Raw genomic sequence first — 10,356 nt, forward strand, 5'->3', positions numbered from 1 at the left:
AGCTGTGGGAACATAGGGCTGTGGGAACATAGGGCTGTGGGAACAGAAATGTGGGAACATAGGCACGCTCCCGGTTTGTTGACCATGAATTGCAAAAAGAAGTGTGAAACTAGTGGTAACAAGTTGATGTTAGTGTTAAAAAAATGAAGAAAAAAACTTGGTAAGATAAGTTCATGGTTGAAGGGAAGACAACACAAGGGTTAATGAGAGTAAAAGGAGCAGATTAGTCAATAACAACTTCACAGTTCATGTTAAAGGAACTAGCTTCAAGGAGCTTGAAGCTAGTAACCGTTGGTTCCGTTTAACAACAACGTAAAAAACTTTAAATTAATAACGGAAAAGGTCCTGTCCATTTTTTCTCTAAATATATTTTCACTTATTTTTGCAAAGAAGTTAAATGATATAAAGATATTTTTCAGTAATTCCAAAACTTTCCGCTAACGTCTCCAACGATGACTAATCATGCCGCCATCTTGAGTCGACCGCGTCTCCTTTCCTCCGTTGTGTTGTTGTCCTGATAGAGGACGATGCATAGATATACTATAGATGCGGAATGTCCAGTCACAATGACGTGTCATACAGTATCTATTATTATATATCTATGTGGGGACTCTATCACGGACACCGCAGCTCCTTCAGCATGTTTCAGTTAGACATAAACAAAACAATAATCTGTTGACTTCTTTTTAAAATTTATTTTATTGATAATTAGTAATTCTTCAAAAATAATTTTAAAATTCATTATAAACTGTGGAAATATTAGCCTAGTTTAAATTGCATGTCACTCACATTGATATAACATCAAATAATTTATCATAAAGTATTTGTGAGGGACATTCAATTTAGGTGTGTGTGTGTGTGTGTGTGTGTGTGTGTGTGCGTGTGTGTGTGTGTGTGTGTGAGTGTGAGTGTGAGTGAGTTGACACATTGTTGATGTGTAAGGGGAGAGGGATGTGTGTGTGTGTGTGTGTGTGTGTGTGTGTGTGTGTGTGTGTGTGTGTGTGTGTGTGTGTGTGTGTGTGTGTGTGTGTGTGTGTGTGTGTGTGTGTGTGTGTGTGTGTGTGTGTGTGTGTGTGTGTGTGTGTGTGCATGTGTGTGTGTTTGTGTGTGCGTCTGTGTGTGTGTGTCTGTCTGTGTGTGTGTGTGTGGGAGGAAAAGATGGGTGTAAAGAAGTAAACTGGGGGGTATGGAGTAAAATAAAGGTGGTAATGAAGGAAATGAGAATTAAAAAGGAAGGAGGTAGGAAGGGGAGGAAAGGACGGGAAGGAAAGATAGAATTAAGAGAAGGAAGGTGAGAGAAATTGTAGTTAGGAGAGGAAGATGAAATCAAGAGGAGAGTTCAAACTAAACAACGTAACTTCAGTTTTTGTTCAACTTGGATCCTATTTTCTCATGTTTTGTGTCTAGGTAACTGATGGGAACAACCCACCAGACTCCATGTAAATAAATAGTATTTTAATCATCGTAAAACACACTTCATTCAAAGTGGACAGAAACAAAATAAAACTATCAAAAGCCGTCTTGGTTCATCTTTCCACTGTTCCAATAATCACAACTCTGGTTTGGTTGAAATAAACTCTTAATTCACCCATTTACATGTGGAAATATGCTGGCTCTATACACGCTAAAAGTAGTAATTATTTACATGGAGTCTAGTGGGTTTGGCGATGGAGTGGTGATGACTGTTTCATGTTAAACTAAAAGGATCTTACTCTTTAACTAAAAGGTCTATCTCTGTAGGGATCCATCCCATAATGTTGTCAGACACTTAGAATAATAATCTGAGTCTGTGAGTGGCAAAAACAGAATTTTTAGTGGACACTAAACTGATGCTGAACATTAGTCCTGTAGGGTTACTGGTTTGCGGCTGCCGAGCACAGCGTTCTTAATTGGTCAAAGTTCCATCAGACTGAACTCTGCAGGCAGGTCGATTAGAAACCACAAGTGGAGCGAGTCTGGTTATACAGAGAAATAAAGCAGGAGTGAGATCTACAGCATTAGACTATCAGGTGATGTATGCTGTTATAAAAAGGCTGCTGTTGTTCGGACTGTAACCGGAGACTCCTGCAGACGGCAGCTGGATGAGCTGCAGGACCAACACAACTATTGTTAGACCTTTTGTTGTGCTGACGGACCGTCACGCTGACGACATGTGGAAGGTCAAACGTGAGTGTTTTCACTGCATGCCGTGTGTTTTTACCTCAGTAAACTAACTCCCTGTTACAGTTTGTTAGATCTGACTGATCCAAGGTTGGTTTTAAACAGATACAGTGATGAATCTTCTGTTAAAATATTACCTCAGGAAAGAGATCCAGTGGTTCCCGGTCCTTAAAATCTCTGTTTACAAGATGAGCATCAAAGTATTTACATAGTTTTTAATCTGAGATGAAGTTTAATCTCGATAAACATTTATACGGATGTTCAGTAACGAATTACCACGTCAGCTGAATTCAATTTTATATAACAGAAGTTATCTCAGGAGGACACTTTACAGATAGAGTAGGTCTAGACCACACTATAATTTAAAGAGACCCAGCAATTACTACAAGAGTAAGCATTTGGTGTGACAGCAGTGAGGAAAAACTTCCTTTTGACAAGTAGAAACCTCGGACAGAACCTGTCTCAAAGAGAGAGACAGAAATATGATTGACAATGTTTTTGTGTTTAGGTGACTGATAATAACGACAATCTTTGAAACAAAACCCACCAGACTCCATGTAAATAATCAGTACTTTTATCATCGTAAATCACACTTCATTCAAAGTGGACAGAAACTAAATAAAACTATCAAAAGCCGTCTTGGTTCATCTTTCCACTGTTCCAACAATCACCACTCTGGTTTGGTTGAAATAAACCCTTAATTCACCCATTTACATGTGGCGATATGCTGGCTCTATACACGCTAAAAGTCCTGATTATTTACATGGAGTCTGGTAGAGATATGCTGGCTCTATACATGCTAAAAGTCCTGATTATTTACATGGAGTCTGGTGGAAATATGCTGGCTCTATACACGCTAAAAGTCCTCATTATTTACATGGAGTCTGGTGGAAATATGCTGGCTCTATACAAGCTAAAAGTACTGATTATTTACATGGAGTCTGGTGGAGTTTGGTGATGGTGATTTCGGGGCTGTTTCATGTTAAACTAAAAGGATCTTAATCTTTAACTAAAAGGTCTATTTCTGTAGGGATCCTTTCCATAATGTTGTCAGACACTTAGAATAATAATCTGAGTCTGTCAGCGGCAACAACAGAACTTTTAGTGACTCTAACTGCTGCTGAACATTAGTCCTGTAGGGTTACATTACAGCTTGTTTCACGGCTGCCGGTTACAGCGTTCATCGCTCAATACTGGACCAGTTTCAAAGATGTTTGTTCACATCAGTTTGGACATCAATGCCTGGGAAAATAGGGTTCTAGGGATGCACTGTATCCAAATGTTTGGGGTTCGGCCAAATACCGAATCCACTGGTTAAGATTCTGCCGAATCAAAAAACCGAATACCGAATCCTCCTCCCATCCTCAGTCCATTAACACAGTAAACACATTAATGAAGTAAACAACGTCCACAGCCTCTAAAATAGTTCAATGTAACAACTTAATGTTAACACGCTCTTTTCACATCGTAGGAAAGCCCATCGCTATCGCCAGAGGAGTGACAATTTTGTTTGGCAAATTTTGGCTAACCTAATGTATGATGAAGGTATTATGAAATGTTTGTTTAAAGCACTAAAATAAGAAATTTATGTTGTTTAGTTTAAAACAGTCTAAAGGAAATGGTCAATTATAGTGTGATTAAAACTCACTATTTACATTATTTACAGTACTTGATTTACGGATGATATGTGAAAATGTACACAACCTTATTTGTTTAACAGTAATTTAGTTTTACTGTGAACCGTCACAGGAAGTGCTTTTATTTTGAAGTAGTCTACACAGAAGTTGTCTGTTGTGTACTCTTGCTAGCTTACTGAGATGAACGAGACGCTAGATGCAAAACATGTCGGTCAAGCTTAAGTTGTTCACTTTCTTGTGTGTAAAACAGTAAATGTTCACAGTAAAAGACAAGCGTTTTTGGTCGTCATTTGAAGCCAGTCCACTACAGAAGGCATGTTGGGTGGGTGAAATTAGAAAGCTAACGTTAGCTAACGAGCAGCAGCTGAGTAGGTTTTGGTGGAAAGAAAATTCAAAGGTTCGGCAGAAACCGAACCCCGTCAAAAAGTCCAATATTCGGCCGAATCCGAACCCGAATCCTGGATTCGGTGCATCCCTATAGAGTTCAGGTTAAAAAGAAAACTGACATTCTCCCCTAAACATTTTGCTTTTGTTGCAGCTCCGGTTGTCTTTTCTAAGGAGTCGAGGTATCGGCCGATATTGGAGGTAATCATTACGATTCAGCATGAATATCTGATTCTTTTCTCCACATATTATCTTTGTTGTGTATACTTTTATATATGTATACACAGGCACAGTACTTGAGGAGCAAACAAAGTATTTCACTGCATAATGTTGAGGGACAAATAAAAACCTTGAAGCCCTGAAACAGTGTGAGTCAGTAATGACGTCACAGCTACCTAACATTAAAGATAAACTGCGTATTACCGATATTAACTCAGGGAGACAACCTAGCTTTTAATGGCAGTGAATTCTTCCAGCTTCCGCCGAAGTATCTCCTGATTTTTTCTGTTTTATTTTTTTCGAAGTTTATTAAAGGTGCTCTAAGCGATGTCACACGTTTTTTAGGCTACATTTTTTGTCACATACAGTAAACATCTCCTCACTATCCGCTAGCTGCCTGTCCCCGGAACACACTGTAAAAAAATGCGGTCTCTGTAGACAGCCCAGGCTCCACAAACAAAAACAAACTGCGCCAACCTGCACCACCAAACATAACAGAGTTCCACCATTCCAGCCAGTAACCGACAAGAAGGATTTGGTTGAGCCATCACCGCAGCAGCGTTAGCACGTAGGCTACTTCCACAATGCTCGTTCATGACTGTGTTCAAGCATGCAAGGGAGGGGGAGGGGACAGGATGAGGAGGAGGGAGGGGCCAGCTAGCCTCGTTTTGTTTGACAATACTTCGTACTTCAACAAGAAGTAATGTCACCCAACATCGCTTAGAGCACCTTTAACTTTCAGACCTGTTTTTGTCTCAACAACACAGACAAACACAGAGAAGCTAACGTCAACTTACGTTTGTGAACCAACGCCCTAACAGAACTAATCTCCCTGATGCTAAATACGTCTTTTAGCTGTGTAAATATCTAACGTTAGCAAAAGAAAATAATAAATTACACAAACGTAACTTTTCATCCATCAACGCGACATTCACTACACGTTCAAACGAGGCCCCGCCCCTTTAGGAGACAGGAAGCGAGGTCCGTTTCATACCGTTGGCGCAGCGTGTGATGAGCTATCTTAAGTTAAAGAGAATCTTTGGTGACAGGCATCAGTCAGACTAAAAGCTCTACCGGTCTCCTCTATGATTCAGAGTCTGGTCCCCGCTGACCCCATGTGCCGGTTCCACCTGAGCCGACGTTCCCCCGACGAGGAGTTCCCTGACCTGGGCAGGAACTACACCTGGATGGGACGGATCCTCACACCGGCTATGTACCGCCGGCAGTTCCACCGCTGCACCCACAGCGGAGTCATCTTCGACGATGTCATCCGTCCGGGCCTCGAAGAACCAGGTGATGTCAGCGTGATGTTGGCGTGGTGTCGGCATGGTGTTGGCGTGATGTCGGTGTGGTGTCGGCGTAATGTCGGCGTGATGTCAGCGCGGTTCTGCTTCTCAGAGAATTAAAAAGATTAAAATAAGATTAAAATCCGGAACAACTGATAGAAGAAAGTCGTGGACATTCAAAGACAATAGAAACGTCAGATTATATTCAAATATGTTATTGAAGATGTTTGTGTTTCTTCCTCAGTTGATCATTGTTAAAAAATTTCCTGTTTTAGTGTGGCCGGGTTGGTTCAGTGGGTAGAGCAGGCGCACATATATAGAGGTGTATACCTTGACGCAGAACGTCCAGGGTTCAAGTCCGACCTGAGACAATTTCCTGCATGTCTTCCCCCTCTCTCTCCCCTTTCATATCTAGCTGTTCCTTCCATTAATTCGGTATTCGGCCAAACCCCAAAAATCTGGAGTCGGTGCATCCCTAGAACATTGTCCAACATTGTCTGTTAAGGTTCGGCAGTGAAGCCACTGTATGGTTTACATTTAGATACATTTTAGATAACGTTAGACAGTTATTGATGATGCATGTAAAGGAAATATTTTGGCTGGCTCATTTGTTTCTGGTGCGTTAACCTGCGTTAACTAGATGGGTCTGGAAAAAAACTCTGGAAACACAGTTAAAGGTGCAGTAGGTAAGACTTCTAAAACTAACTTTCTGTCATATCTGCTGAAACTGACCCTATGTTCTAGTAGAACTACAGGAAGCAGGTCATTAAAATAAAGCCAGCTCCTCTGGCTCCACCTACAGCCTGTAGTGGGATCTGCAAAATCCACAGTTCCCTGTTCAGATGCACCAATCAGGGCCAGGGGGGGTGTCTAACTGCGTGCCAATCACTGCTCATACACACGCATTCATTCTCCCTTGTGGGGGGAGGGGCTTAGGAGACCGTTTTGGGCTTTAGCAGAAAGGGGGAGGGACTGAGAAGTTGTTGATGTTCAAATTCTTTGGCTAAGTCCTGGATCTTCACAACCCTACCTACAGCACCTTTAACCCTTGTGTTGTCTTCCCGTTGACCGTGCAACTTTTTATTTTTCTGGGTCAAAATGTACTATTTTTTTTAAACTTTGTTGTCGTCTTTTTCGACACTTCTGTCACTTTTCCCCCAAAGTTTTAATACTTTTTTTTTGTCATTTCTTACGGATGTTTTTGTCACATTTTTCCTGTGCTTTTTTTGACATTTTGTTGTTTTTTTCCCCACGTTTTTGAAGCTATTTCCGACATTTTTGTCACTCTTATCAATGTTCTTTTATCTTTTTTTTGCTATAAAATTGAATAAAACACCCAAATTCAATGAAAGTACTGAGCTGATCTTTTATTTTTGTTGTGAAGACTAACGGTTGTATGGAACCATCCACGTTATTTTTTTGACAATTTGGTTGAAAGAAACCCAAATTTCGGATATAGAAACATTTTGAATATTGGTCAAATTTGACCTGAAGACAACAGGAGGATTAACATATTTTGTCCGGTCCTGTTTGTCTGTACTGTGATGTTTGTGTATGAAGGTCATTGGTCCGGTCCTGTTTCTGTGGGCTGTGTCGCGGGCGACGCTGAGTCCTACATCCTGTTCTGTGACTTCTTCGACCGAGTTATCGAGTCGCATCACGGACACAAGATCACCAGCCAGACGCCGGAGAGCGACTTCAACTACGACAACCTGAAGGTAGCCGGTCAGAATTGTTCGTACACATAGCTACGATAAGTAATGCACTGTAATTGGTGTGTATTTCACGTACGTATATATACATTTATTACGTTTAAGGACTACATACATTACTCATTCTGATTTAACTCTCGTGTTGTCTTCCCATCGACCAACAACCAACTTTGTTTTTTCTGGGTCAAAATTTTAAATGAAAACTTTTTTTTCAACCTTTTGTTGATCTTTTTCAACACTTTTTTTGGTCACTATTCCCGTTGTTTTTGTTGATTTTTTCCCCCAGGTTTTTAGTCACTATTTCCAACGTTTTTGTTGATTTCACCCCCCCCCCGCGTTTTTGAAGCTTTTTCCAACATTTTTATCACTTTTTGTTTAATGTTCTTTTGTCATTTTTTTTTGTTTTTGTTCAAATGCTATACAATTCAATGAAAGAAGTGAACTGATCATTTATTTTACCTGTGAAGAGTAATGGTTGTATGGAACCATCCACACTAGTTTCTTTGACAATTTGGTTGAAAGAAAACCCAAATTTGATATAGAAACTTTTTGAAAATGGGTCAGATTAGACCCTAGGACAACAGGAGGGATAAATGAAGGCTGCTGATTCTTCTTTTTTGTGTGTTATGACTCGAAAACATTGATTTTGAAATTGTGGGTGGTGATGGCGCAGTGGATATAACACATGCCTTTGGTGCGGGAGACTCGCGTTCGATTCCCACTGCTATACATCAACCAATGTGACCCTGAGCAAGACACTTAACCCCTAGTTTAGTCAGCTAAATGATATGTAATGTAAAAGCTACTTTAGCTAGCACAAGGAAGAATACACAGATTCACACACACACACACACACACACACACACCCACACCCCTACCTGTTAACCAGCGTTTGAGATCTGGTAGAAAATGACTCCTGGTGCTTAACAACTTATTTGTTGAGAGCTGGAAACACAGAGATGTATTTTTGTGTCTGTGTGTGTGTGTGTGTGTGTGTAGGGGGGCGATGACTTGGACAGGTCATACGCCGTACGCTGTGAGGTGAGTGTAGTTCGAGGCGTTGAAGACTTCTGCTTCCCGACACACTGCAGCCGAGGAGAGCGCAGACAGCTCCTCACACTGGCCAGGAAAGGTAACTGCATGTCCGGGTTTCTGAGGCGATTTAATGAACATCACGCTGTGTTGAAGAAGACTTGAAACTAGCGATTGAGACCATAAACTCATTATGAAAATATTTACTGAGGTAATAAATCAAGAGAGAAGTGGGCTCATTTTCTCACAGACTTCTATAAAAACAGACTTCTTCTTTAGACGGTATGTTTTTGGCACTTTATGCTTTTCTTGGAATTCTTGATGCTTTTTTTTCGACGTTCTTGGCACTTTTTGTCACTTTTTTCTATGTTTATGTCACTTTTCTATTTTTTGGTCACTTCTTTCAATGTTTTTGTTGCTTTTTTTGTCGCTTTTTTGGACGTTTTTGTCGCTGGTTGAACAGAGAGCGCCATCTAGTGGTCTCAGGAGAGAAAGATGATGAAGCTTCATGTGTCCTGTCTGCTCTCAGCTCTGCAGCGGCTGGAGGAGGAGGAGGCGTTGCCGGGGCGACTCCTCTTACTGCAGGATCTGAGCCCGGAGCAGCAGAGGGAGCTGAACCTGAACTCTCCGTCTGCCTCCCAGCTGCGTATCGGCGTGGCCCGGGACTGGCCCGATGCCAGGGCCGTCTGGTCAGTCTGGTTTCCTCCCAGTAGGGGTCTGGTCTCCCAGTAACTGGAAGCTCAGAGACCAGGGATTCACTAAAGTGTGATTTATGCTTCTGCGTTAAATCAACGGTGTAGGGTCGGTGTCTCCACGTACCTACGGACATAGCACCTCTTGAGAAATGTAACTACACGTCTCTCGGCCGTGTCTTGGTAGCGTTGCATTTCCCGCCCCGACTGATTTCCTGGTTCTCCTTCTCCATAAACAACATGAAAGCAAGGAGAGGGTTAACTTCTCCTGCTCCAGATTTCACATCGTGGTCAGAGAGTACAGGGGAGACACACACACACACACACACACACACACCTCCTCAGTGCGGTTTGATCCCGCCAAAAGCGACCAAACAAGTTTAAGACAATTAATAATAGTATGACTTATTGGACTCATTACTCATATCCCCCAGAGTTAGATAAGTCCATACATACCCTTCTCATCTCTGTGCATGTCCTATCTGGCATCCGGTTACCCTCAAACTTGTCTATGCTTCCTGTTTCTGCTTTGTCGCGCGCCGCTGAAAAAAAATAGAGTGGTGCACGACCTCTGGTCACACAATCAAAATCCTGGCGCCAGCGCGATCTACGTTATTTTGATGTCACAGTGGCGCACGCAAGCTCGGATGCGGTGGAGATCTCAACCCACCAAGTGTTGAACCCAAAGTTAGGCCCTAAACCAGTCTGCCTCTGTGATGTTTCAGAACATACGGGAATCCTATCAAGAACCTGTTTGGTTGTAATGTCCCATGATTCCCCTGCTGCAGGGCGAGTACCGACGGCGGCCTGGTGGTCTGGATCAACATGGACGACCACCTCAGACTGGTGTCCACACGGGACGACGCAAACATCACAGAGGCGTTTAAATGCCTCTACGTCAACCTGCAGAAGGTCAGTGATGTCACGCTCGGCTTCAACAGAAGTCAAGTCACGTCTGATTGTAACCCAAACCTCCATCTTTTTATCATATTAACTCAGTAGTAAACTGGGACCGTTTCACAACGTTAACCGCGTGTTTAAAACCACGACCGTTACCTTCTCTGGTTTAGATATGAGGACGGAGAACTCTCCTGTGGGTCAGATTAGAGAGGAGCTTTGAGTCTTTGACTGTTTGTCTCTGTGTGTGTTTGCAGCTGCAGAAGTTTTACGGCGAGCTCCGACACCCGTTCACCTGGAAGCAGCAGCTGGGCTGGGTGAGCAGCTCTCCGGCCGA

General features: G+C 42.1%; 1 protein-coding gene across 3 annotated transcripts in view; it reads left to right on the plus strand.

Annotated features, from left to right (window-relative positions):
• Positions 1-2,061: 2,061 nt before the first annotated feature.
• Positions 2,062-10,356, plus strand: part of zgc:172076 (uncharacterized protein LOC563955 homolog) — a 9,005-nt gene continuing 710 nt past the window's right edge. The window contains exons 1-8 of one of the 3 annotated variants that reach the window (XM_031301177.2): positions 2,062-2,166; positions 4,336-4,382; positions 5,495-5,693; positions 7,247-7,404; positions 8,398-8,530; positions 8,960-9,119; positions 9,911-10,034; positions 10,277-10,356. The exon at positions 10,277-10,356 is cut by the window's right edge and continues 110 nt beyond it. In XM_031301177.2, coding sequence (XP_031157037.1) covers positions 2,082-2,166; positions 4,336-4,382; positions 5,495-5,693; positions 7,247-7,404; positions 8,398-8,530; positions 8,960-9,119; positions 9,911-10,034; positions 10,277-10,356 — 986 coding nt within the window. In that variant the 5' untranslated portion in view covers positions 2,062-2,081. Of the gene's footprint in view, positions 2,167-3,294; positions 3,417-4,280; positions 4,383-5,494; positions 5,694-7,246; positions 7,405-8,397; positions 8,531-8,959; positions 9,120-9,910; positions 10,035-10,276 lie in introns of those variants that run through there. The other 2 variants (XM_031301179.2, XM_036000579.1) reach the window with 2 other exon arrangements.

This window comes from Sander lucioperca, chromosome 4, assembly GCF_008315115.2.
Source record: "Sander lucioperca isolate FBNREF2018 chromosome 4, SLUC_FBN_1.2, whole genome shotgun sequence".
In the NCBI taxonomy this organism is placed as follows: Eukaryota; Metazoa; Chordata; class Actinopteri; order Perciformes; family Percidae; genus Sander; species Sander lucioperca.